General features: G+C 33.7%; 3 protein-coding genes across 4 annotated transcripts in view; 2 read left to right on the top strand and 1 right to left on the bottom strand.

Moving 5' to 3' along the window:
* Positions 1-148: 148 nt before the first annotated feature.
* LOC129802170 (beta-1-syntrophin) overlaps positions 149-24,536 on the top strand; it is a 194,848-nt gene continuing 170,460 nt past the window's right edge. The window contains exon 1 of one of the 2 annotated variants that reach the window (XM_055847789.1): positions 149-365. The gene's annotated coding sequence lies outside the window, so the exon portion shown is untranslated. Of the gene's footprint in view, positions 366-10,999; positions 11,753-24,536 lie in introns of those variants that run through there. The other variant, XM_055847790.1, reaches the window with a different exon arrangement.
* LOC129802172 (tRNA-splicing endonuclease subunit Sen34) lies at positions 2,611-3,657 on the bottom strand. The gene is made up of 2 exons (XM_055847792.1): positions 3,547-3,657; positions 2,611-3,479 (listed from the first exon to the last, which is right to left on the bottom strand). Exons 1-2 carry the CDS (start codon positions 3,626-3,628, stop codon positions 2,692-2,694), a joined length of 870 nt encoding a protein of 289 aa, XP_055703767.1. The 5' UTR covers positions 3,629-3,657; the 3' UTR covers positions 2,611-2,691.
* On the top strand, positions 6,237-7,346 carry LOC129802171 (ATP-dependent (S)-NAD(P)H-hydrate dehydratase). The gene has a single exon (XM_055847791.1). The coding sequence runs from the start codon at positions 6,298-6,300 to the stop codon at positions 7,276-7,278; it is 981 nt and encodes a 326-aa protein (XP_055703766.1). The 5' UTR covers positions 6,237-6,297; the 3' UTR covers positions 7,279-7,346.

The following is a 24,536-nucleotide window of genomic DNA, read 5'->3' as shown; positions in this document are numbered from 1 at the left end:
CACTTTTCACACAAACCACATCATGAGGAAGCATTAAAGTGCCTTTTGGGCACAATTGCACTAACGGGATTCACTGATTTTTGGGATTTTCAAGACAAATTTACCCAAACAAAACACTTTCCGGACGACGCCGCTGTCATACTGAGGAAGTCCCATTATCCAAGTTATCCAGAAACAAATGGCGCTTTACTTTGTTTCGCGCAAAAATTTTCTCTCCCACTTTTCACTGTGAAAATTCTATTTCCTTGTATTTTTTCTGTGTGTATATTAAGTAAAAGTGAAAAAGAAAATGTGAATTTGTGAAAATCAATGGAAATCCAATGTGAAAATCAGTATTTCTGCGGTTTTCTAATTGAGGTTATGTGGTGAGTAACTTCCACTTTTTTCCTCATTTCTTTTTAATATATTTATGCAAAATTTAATTTTTCTAACTGGGAAAGCAAGACAAAACCCTATTTGCCTCTATTTATCTAAAGCTGGCTATACACTAAACAAAATTTATTGCAATATTTCTTTTCAATATCAAATATTGACAAGGATTGTCTCCACGGGGTCTCCACATCCCAAAGATTTATTGACATAAAAGTTTCAATATTGCAGAAAATTGTCCAATCGTCAGTTAAATCAGCATTTGTCGTAACTTCCTTTTGACAACTTTTCAGGAGAGGAAATTTTCAGTTCAATATTAATTTTCTTAAAAATGAGCCCCGAATGCGATACTTTTGAGTCAAAATAATAAAAGTGCCACTAATAAACTGTAAGTTGACTCGAGAAAATCTTTATAAAATTATTTAAAAGCTGCAATATATTGAGAAATATCTTAGAAAAAACACAATAATATTTTATCGTAACTTCCAATGTATGGAGATTCTGGAAGTTACGACAATTTTCTAAAATGCATTATATCAATTTGAATTATTCTAGTGATAATAAGCGCCTTTATTTGACTAAATTAGTCAATAATACTGTTATCCCTGTCCCTAAAAGTTTTTATTTCATAAGTTTTATTAAATAAATTCTAATAAATTTTGTGCGCCATGTTGCTTGTTTTGTTTTGAATTAATGACAGATGGGTAGGGATTTTTTTCTCACCTTTTTCTCGCAAATATTGAATTAAAATGATTTGATGTTACACTATTCGCACTGTCTTTCAATATTTGGAAGAGTTTATAAACGTTTTATTGAGAAATATTGCAATTTAAGAAAAAATTGTTTTTCGAATTTATGCAATCTGTAATTGTTAGTTATCATACTTATTGGCCCCGAGAGGTTTTCCCTTATTCGGGTCTAGAAATATAAAAAAAAGTCACAATATCTGCAAGGAAGCAGAAAATCGAAAATGCATGTTTTTTGACTAAGAATATCTCAGCTCAGGAGTTAATTGGGATCCTGCAAAAAATATATTAGATTTGGACATCCTTATAATTTGTAATCATCCACAAGAATCGGATTTTTATCGATTCTAAATAGTCCAAAAAATTCTTTTTTCCATGGGTACCCAGAGTCCCAAAGGAGACGAAAGAGTTAATAGCGCGTTACAATAAGATTTTTGTGAGAAGTTTGTGACTTTTCGTCCACCACCGTCTTAGCGTTGGTGCCCAACCTCCAGAGCAAAACGGTGGAAAAGCTCTTTCGTAGGTTGTATATGCCATGGTAAATTATTCATCAGATGTATGATAAACACCTTGTAACAAAGTCTTCACATAAAATCATAAAGAAAAAGAAACAGGAAAAACACTGATCTGTTCTACTTGCTCGTATATTGTATATGTTCTGTTGTGTATGTTGTATATGTTCTGTATTTTATAAAGAATACCCGAAATACCCAAGTTGGTCAGAAGATTTCTCCTGATTTCTCCAGGAAATCACAGATTTTTTGGGATCTTCTTCTGTATTTCGTCAAGAACATCCGAGATACCAGAGTTGGTCAGAATATTTCTCCTGATTTCTCCAGGAAATCACAGATCTAGTCAGAGATTCTGTTCCTCAGTCAGAGAAATCTTCTGACCAACTTGGGTATTTTGTGTGTTCTTGAGAAAATACAGAAGAAAATCCCAGAAGTTCTGTGATTTCCTGGAGGAACCAGGAGAAATCGTCTGACCAACATGAGTATTTCATGCGTGCTTGACAAAAGATGCAACAAAATCCCAGAAGATCTGAAATTTTCTGGAGGAAGTAGGGGACAAATCCTGACAAAGATGGGTTTCTGAGAAGAATTAAGCAGGATATACAGTAGAATCTCTGTTCCTGTCTACGATGATATTCTGAGATGTCTTCCTGTTTATAAACATGCTAATTCCAAGAGTTTTTCAATGTTTGAAAGCAACTGAATCTCTGACTAGGTATTTTAGTAAAGTTTTAATATTGAAGTATTAATATTGAAGTCAATTTGTTCGGTGTGTAGGCGAATATTGAAATATTGGTTTGAATTCTCTTCAATATTGAAGTATTATTTCAATGCCAATTTGAAATGTTATTTTTGCAATAATTTGTCTAGTGTGTAGTGTAGAGACAGCTTAAAGAAAAGCAACAAAAACTTCAATAAAAAATGATTCGAGCGGAAAAATGTTTGAGGTTAGTTTTCTTCCCTCCACGGAAAGTCAGGATTTTGATAAAAAAAAATTTATTTCCTGTTCAGGGGAAAGCAGGAATACATCTTAAACATATTTATTTATTTCTCTTTCAATTTTCTTAAAAATTCCCCTCCCACTGGGATGTTAAGTAAGCAATGCTTCCGGAAGGCTCTCTGTAGGCAAAAACGCAAGATTTCTTGACTCCCACGCACAAACGGTTGCAGGAAATGAATTTCCTAGTGTCCATTTGACTCTCCCTGAGGACATGTACCACTTGGCCAGCATGCACAATGAGAGGATCACTGGGGTAGATGAGAAAATCTCCCCCGAATGTCGATCCCGAAGTTAGGAAGTTTCCCTTCTCCCAGAGATCGCAGAAGACCTGGTACTTGAGCTCTTCTTCTTCTTGAAATTCTGGTAGTTCTTGAGTTTCTCGAGTTTCTTCCCTCATTTTGGGAAAGGGATGCTCCGTCGGTGTCTGAATTAAGAGATTTTCACGCTGCAATTCAGGGATCTTGTCAATCTCCTCCTGAAGGATTTTTCCACTGTCCAGATTAATATCTTCCTCTCGAAGACCAGATTTCAGGAGCTTCTTTCGTTTCCCTTGTACAATTTTCTCCAGATTGTCCTGCAATTCTGATATCTTCCTCTTCCGGAGGATTTCTCGCTGTTCCTGGAGTTGATTGTCCAAAAACTGGCTGTATTGCTGAGAAATCTCCTCCGTCGGTGGCTGCTTCAGGTCAGAAGTATTTCTAATCACTGCAAATCCTTTCTCCACCAAGAATCTCACTTCAATTGGGGAGAAAATAGCCGGAAGACCCCCAATTGCTGTACTTCTCGGATTGTTTACATCGCACCCAATGAGATTTCCCACAATTTTGTGCTCAGTTCGCAGTGTCAGGTAATCTTGAGATTAAATTGGGATTTATTGAAGTTCCAGGGAGTAGTTTTGGTTGTTGAGGTGGTGACTTACCGTTCCCATTGAATAGAAATCCTCGATTTCCAATGAGATTCAGCGAGATTGGCTTGTTTGTTGTCATTTTGCGTCTGACCATGCGCCCGGATGACACGAGGTTCCATGTTAGATGACGAATTGCCCTCCAGGACCACTTTAGGTTACAAGATTTCGAAAACTCTGTATCATAAACTGTTTCATAAACATTTTCGAAACGTTTTCGAAACATTTCGGAAACAGTTTATAAAACATGTGTACTAAAACTAAGTTTCGAAACGGTTTCGAAACTGTTTACAAACTAAATTTTTAAATATAGTTTGTATTCCATTTCGAAACAAGTATCGAAACTGTTTCGAAATGTGTACCTAAAAATGTTTATGAAACAAGTTTATGAAAACTAAGTTTCGAAATGGTTTCGAAACTGTTTACAAACTAAATTTTTAAATATAGTTTGTATTTCATTTCGAAACAAGTATCGAAACTGTTTCGAAATGTGTACCTAAAAATGTTTATGAAACAAGTTTATGAAAACTATTTCGAAACGGTTTCGAAACTGTTTACAAACTAAATTTTTAAATATAGTTTGTATTCCATTTCGAAACAAGTATCGAAACTGTTTCGAAATGTGTACTTAAAAATGTTTATGAAACAAGTTTACGAAAACTAAGTTTCGAAACGGTTTCGAAATGTGTAGTTAATTATGTTTATGAAACTATTTTTACACATTATTTATGTTACAGATTTTTAAAGAGTTTAGGAATGTGATGAGTAAATTTATTATGAAACTGGTCCTGGTATTATATGCTAGAGATTTCAGGGATTTCTTTTACAAATCAGTAAGTCTTTATATTTATTTCATATTTATGTATAAAATCAATTATTTAACCAGTTTCCAAACTATTTCTAAATCAGATTTTAATTTAAATTATATTTTAAATTAGATTTGTGATTATGTAAAGGTAAAGTGTACATTATCTAAACACATTTATAAAACAATTTCGAAATTGATTTCGCAACAGTTTCGGATTTAGTTTTCAAATAAATTCCAATTAACACATAGATTAAATAATAGCATATAATACCAGGACCAGTTTCATTATAAATTTACTCATCACGTTTTTAAACTCTTTAAAAATCTGTAACATAAATAATGTGTAAAAATAGTTTCAAAAACATAATTAACTACATATTTCGAAACCGTTCTGAACCTAAGTTTCGTAAACTTGTTTCATAAACATTTTTAAGTACACATTTCGAAACAGTTTCGATACTTGTTTCGAAATGGAATACAAACTATATTTAAAAATTTAGTTTGCAAACAGTTTCGAACCCGTTTCGAAACTTAGTTTTAGTACACATGTTTTATAAACTGTTTCCGAAGTGTTTCGAAAACGTTTCGAAAATGTTTATGAAACAGTTTATTATACAGAATTTTCGAAATTTTGTAACTTAAATTAGTCTTGGGGGAAACAATATTTTTAAATTTAGTTTGTATTCCATTTCGAAACAAGTATCGAAACTGTTTCGAAATGTGTACTTAAAAACGTTTTTGAAACAAGTTTTCGAAAACTAAGTTTCGAAACGGTATCCAAATGTGTACTTAAAAATGTTTTTGAAACAAGTTTACTAAAACTAAGTTTCTTAAAGATTTCAAAACCATTTACGAACTATAATTTTAAATATAGTTTGTATTTCATTTCGAAATTAAATATCCAAACTGTTTAGAAATGTTTACTAAAATATGTTTATGAAACAATTTTTACACATTATTATATACACATTTTTTACACAATTTTTACACATTATATTGAAACTGGTTTGTAATACACATTTGCAAGTGATTTCTTAGCTAGATAATAATTTCTTAACTTTGTTTTATCAATTATACAAAAAGTTTAATTTAAAACTCAATGAAATTTTGTCTATGAATTGTTATGGTGTCTACACATTAGAATCAATTTTCGTCAAAAAATTGCCTTTTTTTAATTCTGACGTTTCTGCTTACAAATATTGGGGAAATTTTCTTTAAAATTACTTTTTTAAAGAAATTTCTGATAGTGTGTAGAGGCCATTATAGAAATTAGTTTCAAAATAGTTTGTGTTCCCTAAATTCACATTAACGAAACACGTTTATAAAACAATTTCGAAATTAGTTTCAAAATAGTTTGTTTTCCCAAAGTTCACATTATCGAAAAACATTTATAAAACAATTTCGAAATTAGTTTCAAAATAGTTTGTTTTCCCAAAGTTCACATTATCGAAACACATTTATAAAACAATTTCGAAATTAGTTTCAAAATAGTTTGTGTTCCCTAAATTCACATTAACGAAACACGTTTATAAAACAATTTCGAAATTAGTTTCAAAATAGTTTGTGTTCCCAAAGTTCACATTATCGAAACACATTTATAAAACAATTTCGAAATTAGTTTCTGAATAGTTTGTGTTCTTAAAGTTCACATTATCGAAACACATTTATAAAACAATTTCGAAATTAGTTTCTAAATAGTTTCCTAATTCGTCAAAGTGTTACTCAAATACATACAGGTTTCGAAACCGTTTCGAAACTAGTTTACCAAACATAGGTACAAAATGTTTACTTTTCCATACATTTTTTCCCACAAAGTTTCGAAACTTTACATGAGGTGTTTCGAAACTAGTTTCGATACAGTTTGTAAACTGGTCCTGGAGGGTGGTAAAGAATCGCTAAAGTAGAGGTAGGGTAGATACGTTTTAAGTTGGTCTGGTCATCCGGGAAGAGTTAAAAATATGCCTTTTGCGGTGCTGTCAAAACGGGCTGGATTTCTGTTAGCATCTGGAAGGGTGTGCAGGAGTATACAGGCCATGGCACGCAGGAATAGTGCAGGGATGAGTGATAGTGTTTACGGGGATTTATTGGAGAGGGCCAGAGCTGTGGTGCCTCGTTTGGAGACGAATCTCCATAAGGGACAAGCCGGCAGGATTGGTATTGTTGGAGGATCCGTGGAGTACACAGGAGCACCGTATTTTGCTGGGATTAGTGCTCTTCGTGTAGGAGCTGATCTTGTGCATGTCTTCTGTTGCCAATCCGCCGCCATGGTCATCAAATCCTACAGCCCAGACTTAATTGTCCATCCGGTGCTGGATGATCATTGTGCCATGGAGAAGATGGAGAAGTGGCTGGATAGGCTTCATGTCCTTGTGGTGGGTCCTGGCTTGGGTAGAGAACATGCAGTTCTGGAGAATGTTGCAGCTCTCCTCAAGCACTGCCGTCACAGTGGCATTAAAGTGATCCTGGACGCAGATGCTCTGCATCTCTTAACCCTGGATTTTTCCCTGGCACGGGATCTCAGTGGAGCTATCCTCACTCCAAATGCCGTAGAATATCGTCGGTTGTTCGGAGAGACCAAGAGCCTCAATGACCTGAGAGAGATCATTGGCAAGGAGGTGACTGTCCTGGAAAAAGGACTCAGTGACAAGATCTACGATGTCACCCTGACCAATCAGGTGTATTATGTACCACCAGGAGGCTCAGCTAGACGCTGTGGTGGCCAAGGGGATCTCCTATCAGGGGCCCTGGCCACATTCTATTGCTGGGCCCTCAATTGCAAACAAGAGACTAATCCGGCACTTGTGGCTTGCTTCGCTGCCAGCATCCTCACAAAGCACTGCAATGAGGAGGCTTTCAGGGAAAAGGGCCGGGGCACCCTGTGCTGTGATATGATAGAACAAATACCAAAGATCTTTCGGAAGCATTTTGAGCATTTCTAAAGGATATTCCATGGCATTTTATTGATGTTTATATTCCCTTTGTATCAAATAAAATAGGTGTTGGCAGAATGATGGCTATTTTTAGACCCCACTTCACAGCATTTTCCCATGGCTAAAAAAAGAATCATTGATCCATTGAGTGGAAAGGCATTATCTGAGATTTTTCTAAAAAAAAAAACGCATTTTAAGGTTGAAGCACATCAAATCTGCGTCGCAATTATTCGCTCTTGGGCTAGGTTTTTCTTAGTTATTTCTTGGTCGAGGGGCAAATCATAAATGAAAAAAATGACAAAATTTCTTTATGTTTTTTAAGAATATGTTTTCACCGTTGTTTTCATGCAAAAAATTCTCTTATTTTGTTATATTTTTGTAAAAATGCGGAATTATTTTTATATAGACGAAACAGTTAGAGATATTGACTTGTAGTCTCTTGTTCTTTCTCCTGTCATTTCATTATGTCCATGTACGCCAAAAGGTTTTCAAGATTAAAAAGAGAAACCGCTCTTGAGAAGGTATTTCCGAACCAATTACACGGTAAAAAATTTCTGCACATATTTGTTCTAAAAATTAGCTCGTCCACGGACACCATCATTTTTGGCACAATCTTGTTCATTTCACGAGACTCAAAGAGATACCCAATATTATTAACGAATTTCTTTCAAAATGTAGCTCGTCCACGGACACCGAAAATTTTTGGAACAAATTTGTACCTTCTAGGAGGAACAAAAGGATACCTAATATTAGTAACGAATTCAAAAGTTTTTACCGTGTAAGATAAGCTTTGAAAGGTTTCTATATCACTGGGAATAAATTCCCAGTCTGACCACCTTCATGTGCACATCGTCCATATATGTAAAAGTAATAGTGAAAGAATTCCCTGACACCCTTTTCCCACCAATTTTCATACCTGAAAAAGGAGCCATTCAGCTCCGAAACGTTGGCTAGAAAATAAAGGAGGAGAAGAACCAGGTCGAAATTCCGTGTTTTGTGGAGTCGCTATTGAAGATACAGTAGAGTTCCTCAAATTTGAACATTTGGGGGGTGTAGATGACATTTCTCACTCCTCAAATTTGAACAAAATTTTCAAAAACGTAACGGAATTCACGAGAAATTTATAATAGCTTTGACTTTGGCAATTATATGGCGAAGAAATACGACTTTAATAAAAAGACTTATAGACTATTTACAAGACTTTATTATAACTTGATGTGACTTCAATGCGTGCGTTTATTAGACTGACTTCACTATGCAAAACCTGACCTGACTTCCTATTTCTTTTATCTATATACATCTATCTCAATACACTACAAAATGCACTTTCCCTAAATTAAGGAAAATAACTTTTGAGAATATATCAATGCAATTTGTTGTGAAATATATGGAATTTGATGCGAAAGTTAATATAATACGATAATATTGAAGAAACATCAGAGAAAAATAGTTCTAATTCAGACTTCACGCAAAAATTACTTCACATAATCTCAAATTTTACATTTTGAACTCAAGCGTCGTTCAAATTTGAGGAACTCGACTGTAGTTCACTTCTTCTCTGAGTGCCTCATTTGTTATATTGTCGTTGTACCCCATGTTGGAAGAATCTGCCTCAGACAAAAATATTCTCCGAAAATTCTTTCCGGGTATTTTCAAGGTCAGTAGTCAATTTGGTTAGGAGATTAGATATTTTGATGGATTTGGACAAAATTTTCATTTATTTCATTTATTTTGAGAGATCTAGAAATTTTACATTAGCCTAAAGCACTTTTATTCAGTTTTAGAATGTTATAAAACAACTAAAATAGTTTGAAAATACTGACCTTGAAAACTGCAAGAAAGAATTTTCAGAGAATATTTTTGTCTGAGGGCCTGCCTCGACTACCTCTAAAATATATCAAAAAATGAAAGGAATCGATGAATTAGTTTTTGAGATATTTCCAAAAGAGTGGTTTCTGGAGAAGAAAATTCATATGGTATTTTAGATTCTTTGCATTAACTTTGGGGGGCGGGGGTTGTCAGAACATTCTAAGTGGCTAGCTCCGCTAGCTCTATTACTTTGTTTAAAAAATAAATCAGAAGAAATTCTTCCCTTCTGCCCGATTTTTTACCATCTGGGGAAAGGAGGGCTTGGTTGTCTTTGCTGTAAATGGATGAAATGGACTCTAGGAGCCTCTCTAAAACATCCAAGACTGAAAGTAGGTGATAGTATATAGTCTGTGATTACCTATTTCAATATCGGTCAAATTGACCGTTCGTGGTCGTTAGAGCACATGAAAAAAGTTTCACGAAAAAGACAAAGCAAAATAAAAAACAAATAGTCAAAAATTATATCACATGGAAATACAGTAGAGTCTCGCTATAGGCCATCGCTCTATAGTCCACAATTTATCGACCGTTGATTTCAAAACACTGATTTTAAGTTAGGTTATGTTTTTTAGTATGCGACATGCATAATTATTTTAATATTTTTGGCAAACTTTATTAAGTAGTTGTGATAATTGTGATCCACAATGAAGAGAGCAAGGACAAGTACCACAATCGCAAAGAAAGTGGAAGCCGTCGAGTAATTTCAATACTAAAAATCGTTGATAATTTTAAAAAATTACATGGACTATAGTGCGACCCAAGTGTCAAATTTGAAACCAAATATGGACTATAGCGAGACTCTACTGTATTAAGAAAAGTCATGTATTTAGGTGGTGGCAATTGAACGTTTAAGTCTACGTAAATTAGAAATATGTCCAAAAGGTCAATTTGACCAGGCTCGGTAGGTTTAGTGTTAAAGTATTTTGAAACACTTTAAATAAGACGATCGTATATCTGTGAATTTATCACATGATAAACTCACAATGTCAGAATTCATTACACAGGAGTTTCCCATTCACATAGAACGCGATTCATCATGAATTGTGATTATGGTACCACAGGCAATAAATTACATGGGTCTAAAAGGGCAATTTTTAAGTTCCTCTTCTCTCTTGTCCACAAGAATTGTTGTCATGCTAACGCGTATGCGTAGTTCTCCCGAAGTATAGGGCTTAATGGTAAAAATGCCATATCCAATATTTCTACCATATTTGCGCATCAAAACGCGTAGTTGCGGCTATAGTAGCCACAAGGGTGCATTGTGGAGGTAGGGGGGCTCTGTCGCCTTTTCAATTTAGAAGTGATTTAGGTTCACAAAGTTCCATATCATGCTATATTACAACATAGAATCATAGACTCTTTAATGTTAATGTGTTTCTACCTTAAGCTAAGTAGAGAACTTTAAATCAGGCTCGCCAACTTTCGCTTGCGCACCCCTTTAAATTCCTGCTGAATGTCTGCAGGTTCTGCTAAATTTCTTATTTTGCAAATTACCAAGGCGGGAGAGATTTGGCGGGAAAATACGAAGTGGTCTTGTATGATTCTTTTTGTCCTTTTAGAGGTGATTTAAATTGTGAAAAGTGTTCTTTATTGGTGGTTATGATAAATTCCCGCCAAAAATCAAGCAACTTTCCAAGGATATTGTATGTAAAAGTGGGTAGATTTTTAGATTTTCTTCTAGTGTTGCGCTGAAGGCACTAAAAGTAGGGATAAATCGGTAAAAAAAATCTGTGCGGGGGTTGGAAGGAGATTCTGGAGTATTTTAGGTGTGTACACGGTAGTAGGAAATTTTGGCGCCGACGCAGTTTTATGGAAAATTCACAAGCGCATTTGTAACATCGGTATATTGACTGTGTCCTCAGTTTTCCCTTCTTTTGTGGCATTTCCCTACTTCTAAAGTCAACACTGAGTTTCCATTGAGTTTTCTTGTTGAATTTTGATGTGGTGTAACTAGCAATAATAGTCAGGGAATTGGTGAATGAAGTGTGATTGGGATTTTATGACTGGACTATGACATTTGACATGGGTTTGGGGTGATAAAGTGTAAAAATTACGCCGGTCTCTTTGGTCATACTTGGGTTAAATCAAGTCGTCTCGTTCTCAATTCTGATAACTCTGTGGCAGTGGGAGCGAGATAAGGGCCTTCGACCATATAGTGGCAAAAACAGAGGTTCGATCCCACTTCTGCTGAAACAACGTGATTGTGTGTACGTGTTGGTGGAATTTCTCGCTGGAGCTTGAAGAGAGTTCTGGTTCGGAGGAGTCTGGGTGCCGAAGGTGACGATAGATGGATCGGGTGCCCAGTTGCAAGTGACAAGTGCACAGTGACGGTCAGATCATCGCGAAAAAAAAACAGTTTTTCCGGGTGCGTTTTGGAGTGTCGCAATGACGTGAAAATCCAATCATTCAGGAGCCCAAATCTTGTATGAAAAAAAAGAATGCAGTGATTTTGTGCAAAAGAGCCAAAAGAATAAGTGTCTGTGGTGAAAGTTCTCTTGATACCGCTCAAAGTAACATAAAAAAAGTAAACTCTGGATTAAGTGAAGTTGGAACTGGGAAAAGGAGATAAACTCTGCTGTGAAAATTCCCAGGAGGGAATTGTAACCTGTGAAAGGTGGGATAGAAGTGTATATATTTGTATGGGAAAAAAGGGGCAACACCATCCCAAGAAAATTCTTAAATTTTTCCATATCCTTACTTCCAAAGAATATTCTCTGTGATTTTTCAGTTTAGCATAGTAATAACATATCTCAAGAGTCAAGAAGAGTACTTCTGCAGCAGATAAAAAGACACAAAAGCATAACAGCTGAAGCTCAAGTAAAACACCTACGCACAAAAATTCTCGAACATTTACTTTCTTTCTCACATGAGATTTTTCACCAACATTTTTTTTTCAACTTCTTTGGAATTTAAGTTTGTGGGCGACCTTAAAGTAACCCAAATGCTGAAGAATGTCAATGAAAAATAATTACATTTTCATACGAATGTGGGATGAGAATTTTCAATTAATCCATCAATTTGCAACGAATGTTGGGAAATTTAATCAATCTTTGAGTGATTGAGTTATTTGAACTTGGGAAAACTTTCATAATTAATTCACTTAGGAGAAGAATTTTAGAATTTGTCATTAATCTTAGATATTTATAAATGGTTTGATTGAGATTTTGTGAATTGAATAATTGATTAAGCAATTGTTGGACTGCAAATTGAAGTAGTTTACCTAAGTTTGCCGTACTAGTTCACCTAATGGGATTATATCAATTGATATTTGATATTTATTTATTAATCAAACATCAATGGGGGAGTAAGTTTCCCACCTTGAATTCCTCCAACATGTGTAATTGTTTCGAAGAAAATTTTGCTTAGAAGTGGGACAAGGGGAAAGGATCAAGCGCATGATTTCGATTTTTAGCGATTTTGAGACTTCTACCAATTCACCGATTCACAATTGATTTAAGTTTAGTGATACAATTGAATTCAGTAGGGGAATTCTGTAACAATATGACAATGTCATATGACAAATTTTCGTAAAATCATAAGCAGAATAACATTCAAGCCCAGTGAGCATCAAATGGCCATTGGAAAGAGTTCTATGAATTCTCTCAACGAATGAACTGGCGCAATTGATTTTAGGGGGGTATCGCCGGTGATTGCCAGTGTAAAGGTTGGTAACCTTAAGACATTTAGCAAAACCAATAGGGAATTCTGTAATTTTCGTGGCATTGTCACGCATGAGTTCGAAACCTGACAATGCCATTCGAGCTTTTTTTGTCATATGAGTTCGAAAATGCAATTCATTGGATTTTTAATGAAATCCCTTTACTTGAGTATTTTATGAAAATACAGTATACGTCTTGGTTGATTTGTTTAACAAAATTCATTGTCATTTTAATTGCCAGAAATCTCAAATATGTGACTTCTGACAATGCCACGTGAGCTGAAATGGCAATGTCACGGCTACAGAATCGCATTTTCGAAAAAGCTCTCCTAATGCCGGCTTCAGACTGGAGGTTTAGTCCAGTTCCAGAAGGTCTCAAAAATCTAAATAACGAGCAATTTTATTGATTTTTCAAAATCTAATGAATTATTTGCCCCTATAATCCAATCCTAAACAAATATTTTCTAAAAAATTGTGCTTGGTAAGGAATTAGAGGAGTTAAGACAGATAGCTAAGTCTTAGGTCTGAAGCCCGTATAAGATTCGAACTCATTTTGTCATATGGCATTGCTAGAGCGTTACAGAATTTCCCTCCAGGAATGTGTTTTTATCTTAGGTTGACTAACTTAGTAACTCATGAATCGGATTTTCGATTGGTTCTTCCGAATTTATCTATGATTTTGTCATATTTGCCTATGACTTTGTCATACTGTTACAGATTTCCCTTACAGGTTTAAAAATGGTTTACCAGTTCATAATTGGTTGAAGACTTGTCTGAGAATTCAAAACCTTTCAAATGAATCTATTTCTGGCATTTCTGGTTCAATAGATTGATACAGTAGAGTATCGCTATAGTCCATATTTGGTTTCAAATTTGACACTTGGGTCGCACTATAGTCCATGTAATTTTTTAAAATTATCAACGATTTTTAGTATTGAAATTGCTCGACGGCTTCCACTTTCTTTGCAATTGTGGTACTTGTCCTTGCTCCCTTCATTGTGGATCACAATTATCACAACTACTTAATAAAGTTTGCCAAAAATATTAAAATAATTATGCATGTTGCATACTAAAAAAACATAACCTAACTTAAAATCAGTGTTTTGAAATCAACGGTCGATAAATTGTGGACTATAGAGCGATGGCCTATAGCGAGACTCTACTGTAAATCCTCTTTTTAAAATGAAACTGTGCTAAGTGGAGTTGGAACACTTTTTTTTTGAAGAGATGAATCCAATAGTATTTAAAATATTTGTGCATTGATACCATTGTAGTTATACTGTATTGTCAATGTAAATAAATATTTAATACCATCAAGTATGTTAATCATATCTCGTTGTCTGATTCGCTAATACATTAAATGCTTTGAATATGCCTTTAAAGCTCTGCCCAATGAGAAAACGCAATGGCAATAAAATATTTTATGAGAATAAATATTTAATTACATATGGACAATGCTTACTTTTGATGTTTGCTCACAAACAGTCACACAGTGATGATGTGAGCTTGAAATTTTTTTTTGATTTTTATGACAAAAAATCCTATTGCAACCCCGATAAGGCTATTGTATTGCATAATAACGAGGCACTATATTTAAAATATTGTTTTTTTTTAAACCTGTCAACGATATTATGTATTTACTGTCTATATTATTGTAGTATATTAATTTTTAATATAGAAATTAAATTAAATGCTATATCACTCATAAAGATGTGATTATCATATTTCAATTTATTAGTGCATAATTTTATTTTAATTGCATAATGAGTAATACATAAATTATACAATAATTTAACAATTAAAGAAACAAAAATTAAGTACTATCATTAAAGAGTTTCTAAATTTCCGTAATTTAATGAGTAGTTACTCTAAAACTTATTAATTTTATTTTAATTTAGGGGTTGCTCAATATTTTTTTAATTATCGGTAGACTGGTTTTAAATCATTTGGCAGATTATCCAAAATAGCTTAGCAGTAACATATTCAATATTCAAAAAAAAATTTAATACATATCGACTCATAACTTGTATTTCGAGTTATAATTGATTGGTACCGCTTTTCTGGACATTTGTACAAAGACCTAAGAAATACCTTTTCCAGAGCTAATAATAATTTCTTTCATCTTCTTTTTCATTTTCCTCATAATCTTCTTCTTTATAAATTTATATTCATTGTCAAGAGACATATCTCTTTACAACGTTTCGAAATTAAATTGAAAATCCGAGTATTTACAGCCGAAGTTTTCCCAAGAAAAATTCGAAGATCGGGATCGAAAGACAAAGAAAAGTCATTTATACTTCTAGTTTCGTCCGCGTGATGGCTGAAATACTTCCTATTCGAATTTCGAAGCCTCTCGAGCGAAAACAAAAGAAAGCCATGACGCTCATAAATATTCCTGTAGGGGAATTTTGAACAATTCTGGCTATGCCATATGACAAATTGTGTTCGAATCTCAGGAGAGCTTTTTCGCAAATGCGATTCTGTAGCCATGACATTGCTATTTCAGCTCTCATGAGAGTCACATGAGATTTCTGGCAATTTAAATGAAAAATAATTCTATTAAACAAATCAATGAAGACAACCTGTATTTGCGTTATATCATTAAGAAAAGAGATTTCATTAAAAAATATCAATGAATTGCATTTTCAAAGTCATGAAACTGCATGAAACTGCAATTCAAACGCTCTACCATCTTGAAATTCCACAAAACTACACAAAAATTCACTTTTTAGCCTCATTCACATGATGAAAAAGTGCATAAGAAAAAATACATAAACCAAAGTAGAGAAATCTGATTGGCTGAGGCTTACGCACTTTTGCATAGAAATTTTTCATAAAGATGATTTTATTTCTCAATTTAATTCCCAATTGTTCCCAATTTCAAATCAAATGCGCGCGCGCAACTGGTGAGAGATCCTCCCCAAGGTTCTGCGGCTCAGGTGCAACTTCTTTCCGGATGCGATGCTGACACCACATTAGCTTCCTTCAAAATAAATTCCGGACACTTCGATTCTTGAGTTCTCTTGGAAAAACAGCACTTCTATTGTTGGAGTGGTTCTTCCATGTTTTGCTGATGGTCCTGTCCTGATTCCACCGTGTTGCTGGGTTATCTTTCGGGATAACATTGTGCTCCACATGACACATCTCAAACCTGAGACTCTGTACAATGCACACACATTCCACCAAGATATAACATACGAGGGCAATACTTGGAATCCTTGAAATACTCTCTGCCCAAATATTCTGTATTTTTTTCTCCTCCGTGAATTTTTACTCTCGAAAACAAACAAATTTGCTTCACGCGCACCGCACGATTGATTTGACAGCTGATTTTTGTCGCGCGCGCATTTGATTTGAAATTGGGAACAGTTGGGAATTAAATTGAGAATAAAGAAAGTAAAATTTCTCATGCAAATTTTCATCATGTGAATCTAGCTTTTGCAGCAAATGCTTACACATTGTTGTTGACATTATTGGACGATTGAAGTGTCAAGCAAGAGTACCGAAATTCTAAATGGCAGGACAATCAGCGCTAAAGCGGCGAGTATGCAAACTTGTACTTTAGGCTTCCGGTAGATTTTCGAATAGGTTTGGCTTGGCTTTGAGTGGCTTTGTCTCTTCGAAAGGTTATTACTGAATGGGACCAATAGTGTCTCGGATAAAAGGTAAATAGAACTCCATTTGAACAAAAAGTCGTTCATGTTTAAAGAATTCAAACTCAATTTTGAATTTTGAATTTAAATTTTCGCACAAGGTGGGGAGAATTTATGAAATCTTATTAAGAAGTTGTTAAAAGTATTACTCATTGATTATAAGGGGAATTATAAGAAAATGTGGCTTGAGACAATTCCAAATTCGAATACTATATACTTTTTATGAATTTTCGATATGATTTTTTCTCTTTAATTTTTCACGATGTTCCTGGGATGGATGTCCTCTTCATTAGGCTTCCAATTTTGGAGGAAAACTCACGTACAAGTGGAAAAATTTGCTGCTGTACTTCATTTGAACTTTTTTACAATTTTGCAAGTAGCAATTTTCAATTTTGAATGCTAAATTGCATTATTGTTAAAAAAAATTCAAAGTGCAGCGGCAGATTTTCCCACGTGTAGGGAAAGGCCTTCAGGCTTCGTACACACTCTGGCTTCGAACACTTCATACTTTAGGGGAATTCTGTAATTTTCGTGGCATTGTCACGCGTGAGTTCGAAACCTGACAATGTCAATCGAGCTTTTTTTGTCATATCATATGAGTTCGAAAATGCAATTCACTGATTTTTTAATGAAATTCCTTTACTTGATTACTTGATGATTTTATGAAAATACAGTACGTCTTGGTTGATTTGTTTCACAAAATTCATTGTCATTTGAATTGCCAGAAATCTCAAATATGTGACTTTTGACAATGTCACATGAGCTGAAATGGCAATGTCACGGCTACAGAATCGCATTTTCGAAAAAGCTCTCCTAAGAGAGAAAATCACAAGAACGATTTTCCGATCAATATGATTCAGTTGTAAATCGACTTGTTTGAATTCTTCTGTACTGAAGTGTTTATCGGTGAGTTTCAGTGATGATTCTGAAATTTGCGTATTGTCTCTGTTCCATTTTGTGGTAGAAGCACTTGAAAGAAAAAGAATGGTATGAGGTTTTTCCCATTGTAAGTGCTTCGGTAAAAGTATATAATATCGAGCTTTATTTATTGTACTATAAATAGAACTATAGAGCAGCACATCTCAATTGACTTAATTTATGAGACGAAACAATCGTGATGAATTAGAAATGAAAGTGTCGCAATTATTTGCACAAAATGCTATATAGCAAATGCAATTATAATTGCAACAAAAGAGGCTTAACGTCTTGCATGCACTCTCACCTCTCCCGTATGCTGTACTATATCACCTCATGTGTGAATTAATTTTAAACCGTGGATTCTCACTAAAGTATGGGATGTAGGGTATTGCTTTTCCACAGGTATACCTTATAGCCTAGGTATTGCGTGGTGGATGGGTGGTTAATGGCATGCAAATATTTGTAGGTCGTTCCTCGTGTATTCAAAATAATATGGATATGTACACTTCGAGAATGCCACTAGTGAGTTGATTGAATATTTCACGTGAATGAGGTTGAAAAAGTAATGGGTAACATGGGGGTAGGGGGGTAGGTTTTCCAACTAAATATTCACTGCATGATATACACGATTTCTATCTCAAACTTATACCCTCTTTTATTTTAATTTACCAAGCTATATACACAATAAATAGTAAGAGGGAAAATATGGAGTGAGATTTTTATTTTTGGTTTTGTGTGATTTTATTGGGAAATAATTTTTTCCTTTCCCCCTTTGACAGCTCATTTTTTTCACGCACTTAACTGCTCCATGCAAGAAAAACACGCGATATGCCCTTGAAATACTCCACCCTAAAAGCTTTTTCTGTCCTTTTACCTATGTACAATATTGAGCAGGATGAGCTACAGGGAGCTATTTAAATTTTACATTAAATAAGAGACAAAAAAAATCAATGCAAAATGGAATAAATTTAATTTGGCGTGGAGAATAAGAGAGATGTTCATTATCTACCTTTTTGGAGTGAAAAAGAGCAGAAGATGAAAGTCTGGGGAGAGCTTGAAAAAGCTTTCAGAGGTTGTTGCTTGGAGATAACAAAGAGATCATGATTGTTCTTTTCATTCTATCTCAGAGGAATCTACATTTTTTTTTGCTTTATAGGATTATGCATACATTATCTCTCTCTTTTATTATTTTTCACTTTTTCGCACTGTTTTTATTGCAATATATTTAATTTACCTTTTTCACGGTGAAAAAGTCACAATGCTTTAATGAATATGCTAAATTTATGGTTTTTTTTTACTTCTAATAAAAGAGAAATTTTAATTTGGAATTATAATTATAATATATAATTATAATTGACTAACACTGTTCTTTAAAAACCCATATCGATTTTGTATTTTAATTCACTAAGGAAGTGAATTTAATCAATTTTAGCATGATTTAGGCAATTAGATGGCTTGGAAATTGAAGTATGAAGCAAAGGGATAAAAATGATTTATGGGAGACCGAGGCAGAATTAGTCAGGGGTAGAATTAGACGGTATGATGATATAGTTTTCCTTAAAAAGAATATTAAGCAAACTACTATTTATTCAGAGTAATTAACTTCTTCCTTATTCATTGAATTGAATTGCTGGCTAATTCTGCCCTAGCCTCCTCTACTACTGTTGTTATTGCGCGAATTCTTTTGTTGTCATAAAAATATTCTTTTTAAAAATAAAAAAACGTGTAAATTCTCAAATAAATTAAAATCAAATAAGGGAAGAGCACCAGCGATCGGCAGTGTTCCTCGGATTGTCAGGTTAATACCACATTGTTGCTCCAAAATAAATGATTTTTTAAAAATTATTACCTACTTTTTACCATTTAACTCTCATAAGAATACAGTGCATTAACTCAGATTTACTTTATAAAACCAATTTTCTCGGAGATACCTGATTAAATTCCTGACGATCCGAGGTACAGAGTGCAAGTTTGCAATTACACATATTTTTTTTATTAATTTATTGTAAAAATTAAAAAAATCAAAAGCACAGATATAGTTAAAGGGATCACTAATGTATCAATTAGCATACATAAAAATACCAAATAATGTTTTGAGGATTATATTTTCAACTAAATATGGAGCATGTTTCTTAACATTCCGAGAAATGAGTTGAGTAAATGTTATATCAACAAAGTGATATTTACAAATTTATTAGGCGTTTAAGTATAATTTAAAATTATTTACAAATGGTTTTTTTTTTTACTAAAAATACAATGTAAAAAAAAACAGTTTTTTATTTGCTCAATTTTACATTGAGGAAAAATGAAAGAAAATTCACATTATTCGAAGACATGAACGTTCGAAAGGAGAGTACTTTCCTCTATATCATATTGTTTTTGTTTTTTTTTTTTAATTAGTGAAAATGCTTCTAAGTTAAAATAATTTTTCATTCTTATAGCTTCTAGTTCAGAACAAGAATACTTAAATTTTACAAGAGCTTTCTTCTCCTTTATTTTTCAATAATTCGAGGTTAAAAAATTCGAAGATTGGCTTCGAAAACTAAAGAAGAAAATACATCATTTACTTCTCATTTTGTCCGCATGGTGGTCAAAGTACATTCCGTTTGAATTACAATAGAGTCTCGCTATAGGCCATCGCTCTATAGTCCACAATTTATCGACCGTTCATTTCAAAACACTGATTTTAAGTTAGGTTATGTTTTTTAGTATGCGACATGCATAATTATTTTAATATTTTTGGCGAAATTAATTGAGTAGTTGTGATAATTGTGATCCATAATGACGAGAGTGAGGACAAGTACCACAATCGCAAAGAAAGTGGAAGCCGTCGAGCAATTTCAATACTAAAAATCGTTGATAATTTTAAAAAATTACATGGACTATAGTGCGACCCAAGTGCCAAATTTGAAACCAAATATGGACTATAGCGAGACTCTACTGTATAAAGCGTCTTGAGTGTCAAAATACATATGTTTTTGCTGTTTTCCGGGGAAAATCAGAGCAATAAAAGCTAATTTCCTTATGACCCCCCTCACAATCGCCGACTAATACTCTAAACAACGTATTAGTGCGATATTTAATAAATTTCTCCTCCCTTTGTACCCAAATTTATTTTGAAAATTCGAAAATGAATTTGAATTCTTCGAATATGAACGAATTTTTGTGCAAATAATAACGTAGGGGAAAGCGCGCTACCTTCAGACGATTTATACTTCATACAAATCATTTTTTTCAATCTGTTATAAATTTTTTTGGCCCATTATAATATTATATTTTAATAGCTGGTCTAATGCCTCAAATTTCAGAAAAAAAGCTTTGGATGAAATCCTTAAGTAACATAGAGAAAAAATTGAATTATCCGAAGCTTGAGTCGTCCGAAGGTAGAGCGTTTTCCCCTATACACTGCCTTCGCGCAACAACTCCGGGAGCATGAATGAAGCATTCACACCACGGGAAGATGCTCCTGGGTGGTCTACAATGAACTTAGAATGTTCTTCCAACCCGGGTATGACATATGACATTGTAATAATACAAATATCTCGATACGATTAATAATAAATAATTCAATTTTAGTGTCAAGGTGTAAGATAAACATTATGCAAAACGTTTGAATATATGTGAATTTTGATTTCCTGATGTAAAAGATGTACCAAATACAAAAAGTCTTAAATTGATTACAGCTCAAATTTGATTTTTATGCCTAGAGGAAATCATTTAGATCGAGACAATTTCTGGCTTATCTAGAAATCAAAATTCACATCACTTTTATCTTCAACATTTTGTATATTTCTATCCTAATGGCTCCAGCACACCTTTTAGATCAGGAAAATTTTACGAAGTCGAAATTCGAATCCCTTTCTTTTTCACATGCTTTGCATATGTCTATCTCATTCTCTCGCACTCTTCTTCTTCTTCTTCTTTTAAACATCACTCTAAATTCAATATAGCTTAGTCGAATTTGGTATGCAAAAGAATGAGATAGTCATATGCAAAATATGTGAAAAAGAAAGGGATTCGAATTTCGACTTTATGAAATTTTCCTGATCTAAAAGGTGTGCCAGCACCATAATGTTTGGCACTCCAAATTCGATTGAACTAAATTGAATTTGTTGTGATGTTAAAAAGAAGAAGAAGAGCGAGAAAGAATAGAATAGACATTTGCAAAGCTTTTAAGAAAGGGATGTGAATTTTTATTTTATGAAATTTTCTTGATCTAAAAGTGTACCGGAGTCATTTTTAATTATCGTGCCATTTGACTTCTTTATCAACTTATCGATAATTCTTGGAAAATCTACAGAGTGTTGGAACATTTTGTTTATTTTTATTCAGAAAACTATTTAACAACACTGGTTGTTGTTTATTTAGAGTGTTTCCCAGAATTGTTTAGTACTATTTTGATATATTAGTGACATTTTATAGAAGACATTGGATCTGTGTGAGAACTAATTAGGTTCCGTCACCAATGATGGCGAAATAAGCAGAGAGCATTAATTAAATTCTACTTGGCATTCAATAATGCAGAATGTGCTCATTTATTAATGAATACTTTGTCATTGAATAACAGAGATGATAAAGAGTAGATATATATTGTTTTAAGGACAAAAGGACTCAATCAAGTGTACTCAATGGAATTGAAATGAATTTGTTTCTGGCTCATACCTTGCGTCCATTGTCATTTTAGCGTGCATGCCTTATTTCAGGACATAAAATTCATTTCTCAGAATTTTATTTTTGTTATGTGTGTGATTCTGAGTGAATAGTTCCAGTAGGAGCCAAGAATATATTTGTAGGAATGATGGATAAAATTCAATTGAGCAATGATTTTAAGAGTTTTCTCATTTTACTTTTGCTTTTGCATGAGTGTCTGTGGAGGTAAATTCTGCGTGGAATATCCAATAAGATTTCCTGACTTCCATAGGATGATAGTTCTGGTGTAAATTTAATACTCTGTTGAATTCTGTAGAATTTCATGGTATAGTTCCTTTTTTTTACAAGTACCATCCATGTTAGTTTTCCCATGGTACTACGAGGGAGACAATTGTACTCAAAACCCCAGAGATATTCATTGTTATATCATTTGATGTTGTGGGAATGAACAGTTTTGGTGAATGAAAATTAATCAAGTAATTGCACATTGTGTCTTTCCTCCAATGTGACTATCAGTGACTTATCCTGACCTATTTTCAACGATGGTACAACAGTGGCAATTATCTATCTATTGTTTGGTATCAATAATCTGAGGCAAATCCCCTTATCTTATGCATTAGGATGGATTAAACACTTTTCGACTATTAATCCGTTTCAACAGCAACTGGACCAAGTATTTCCTTTCACTAAATTTAAGATGCAATTTAAAAATTAAAAGAAAAAAAAAACAAACTGAAAAAGCCTTCAGATTTTAGTAATCTTTATAAAATTATTCATTGCATTATGCCAAACGCACAATAACTTTTATTTTGTAAAAATGTTTTTGACATTTCAATGAGAGTGAATGAAACAGAGATCTAGTTATCTCGTTTTCTCTCATAGGAAATTTTGAAAACATATTTACAAACAAAAGTTATTGTGCGTTGGGCATTATGCCCAGCGCACAATAATTTTTGTTTGTAAACATGTTTTCAAAATTCCCTATGAGTGTGAGCGAGATGACTAGTTCTAGATCTCGCTCACTCTCATTGAAAAGTCAAAAACATGTTTACAAAACAAAAATTATTGTGTTTTGGGCATTAGACAGAACAAAATATTTTGTAAAATTGTTTGTAAATGTTTGTGCATTCCAACCGGAGACTTACAAAATGCTCGTAAATCATATGACCCACTAAAAAGTTCGTAAAAATTTATACTTTATTTTCACAAACATTGTTCGTAAGATTTGACGAGTATTTTTTGTTCTTTTACACATTTTAACATTTTTTCGTACATTTTTGTTTGTTTGGCAAAACTTTACGAACAAATGACGAACTTTTACAAACAAATACGAACAAATGTTTGTCAAAGAGTAAAAATGCTCGTCAAGTGATCATGTTACGAGCAATGTTTGTGGAGCAATTTATGACCAATTATTTTTCTGGGTATAACGATGGCAGTCAATGGGCCAAGTGGTAGAGCACTCGCTCTATGATGCAAGTGTCCCGGGTTCGAATCCCCTTTATGTCACCAGAAATTTTTCTGGCGTTAAAGGTGGCGGATTGTATCCAGTGAGCTTCACTGTACTTGATTCCACGGGCATGGGACTGACAATCTCATACCGTACAAGGATAAATAATAATGTATGTCTAGAAATCCCCCTGCGGAAAGGCCTTGCTCCTTCATGGAATGTTGTGCCCAGCATTATTATTATTATTATTATGTAAGTTTGCTTACCATTGGAAGTGAATTTATGAAATCATTTTTGAAATCGTCTGAATGTTTACTATTTTGCGACGAGGGAAATTTGAAAACATTTTGCTACTTTTTCAGAATAAAACTTTAATTTCTTTTATTAAGGTAAATTTTTTAAATATTCTAACCATTTATTGAAGAATTCTGGTCCAAATAGGGGAGACTGGGGCAAAAAGTCACAAAACGGATATTTTATTTTTTTACAAGCTACTCGAGCGCTTCAAAAATTTCTAATTAGCGCAGTTTTATAGGAAATTACCGCTCTACAACTTTGTGAAGGTAATTTTCTTCCATTTTATAAGGAAATACGTTTATCGAGGCAATTTCTAAAAGGCAATTTTGTGACTATTCTCAAAAATGCTGGGGAAAATAGTACCATACATTGGGTATTATCATATTTTGATTCGCTTCATTACAGGCTTCCGTAAATTTGAAAAAATATCTAAAGGACATATTTTCATAGAAAATTTATTCATCTACACCTTTGTAAAACACTGTTTTCTCTGCCAGAAAAGTGAGAAAACGAGAAAAGCGCTTTTCAAGTTATTTTAGAAAAAAACACACAAAAGACTGCAAATCGTTTGACCAATGTAAACAACAAGTGACGAGACATGATAATGACGTTTCTTATCGCCGTGAGACATCAGAAATTGCTTCGCTTTTTTGTTACTTTTTGCTCTATACCTTTTGTTACTTTTTACCCCAAGTGGCTATTTTTAATAAAAGGATTTCTGGAGAAAAGAACTTTTGTGAAATTCTAAAATAGATAGCGGATTCGTATTCAA

This window comes from Phlebotomus papatasi, chromosome 2 (genome assembly GCF_024763615.1).
Source record: "Phlebotomus papatasi isolate M1 chromosome 2, Ppap_2.1, whole genome shotgun sequence".
Lineage (NCBI taxonomy): Eukaryota > Metazoa > Arthropoda > Insecta > Diptera > Psychodidae > Phlebotomus > Phlebotomus papatasi.
Note: the sequence above shows the minus strand (reverse complement) of the source record. Positions and strands in the feature narration are given on the sequence as shown.

Excerpts from the sequence above, each read along its gene's own strand:
- LOC129802172 (XM_055847792.1), bottom strand. The coding sequence starts at position 3,628 with ATGGTCAGACGCAAAATGACAACAAACAAGCCAATCTCGCTGAATCTC. Across the intron at positions 3,480-3,546 it reads ATTTCTATTCAATGGGAACG|ATTACCTGACACTGCGAACT; the intron begins GTAAGTCACCAC and ends TTTAATCTCAAG.
- LOC129802171 (XM_055847791.1), top strand. The coding sequence starts at position 6,298 with ATGCCTTTTGCGGTGCTGTCAAAACGGGCTGGATTTCTGTTAGCATCT.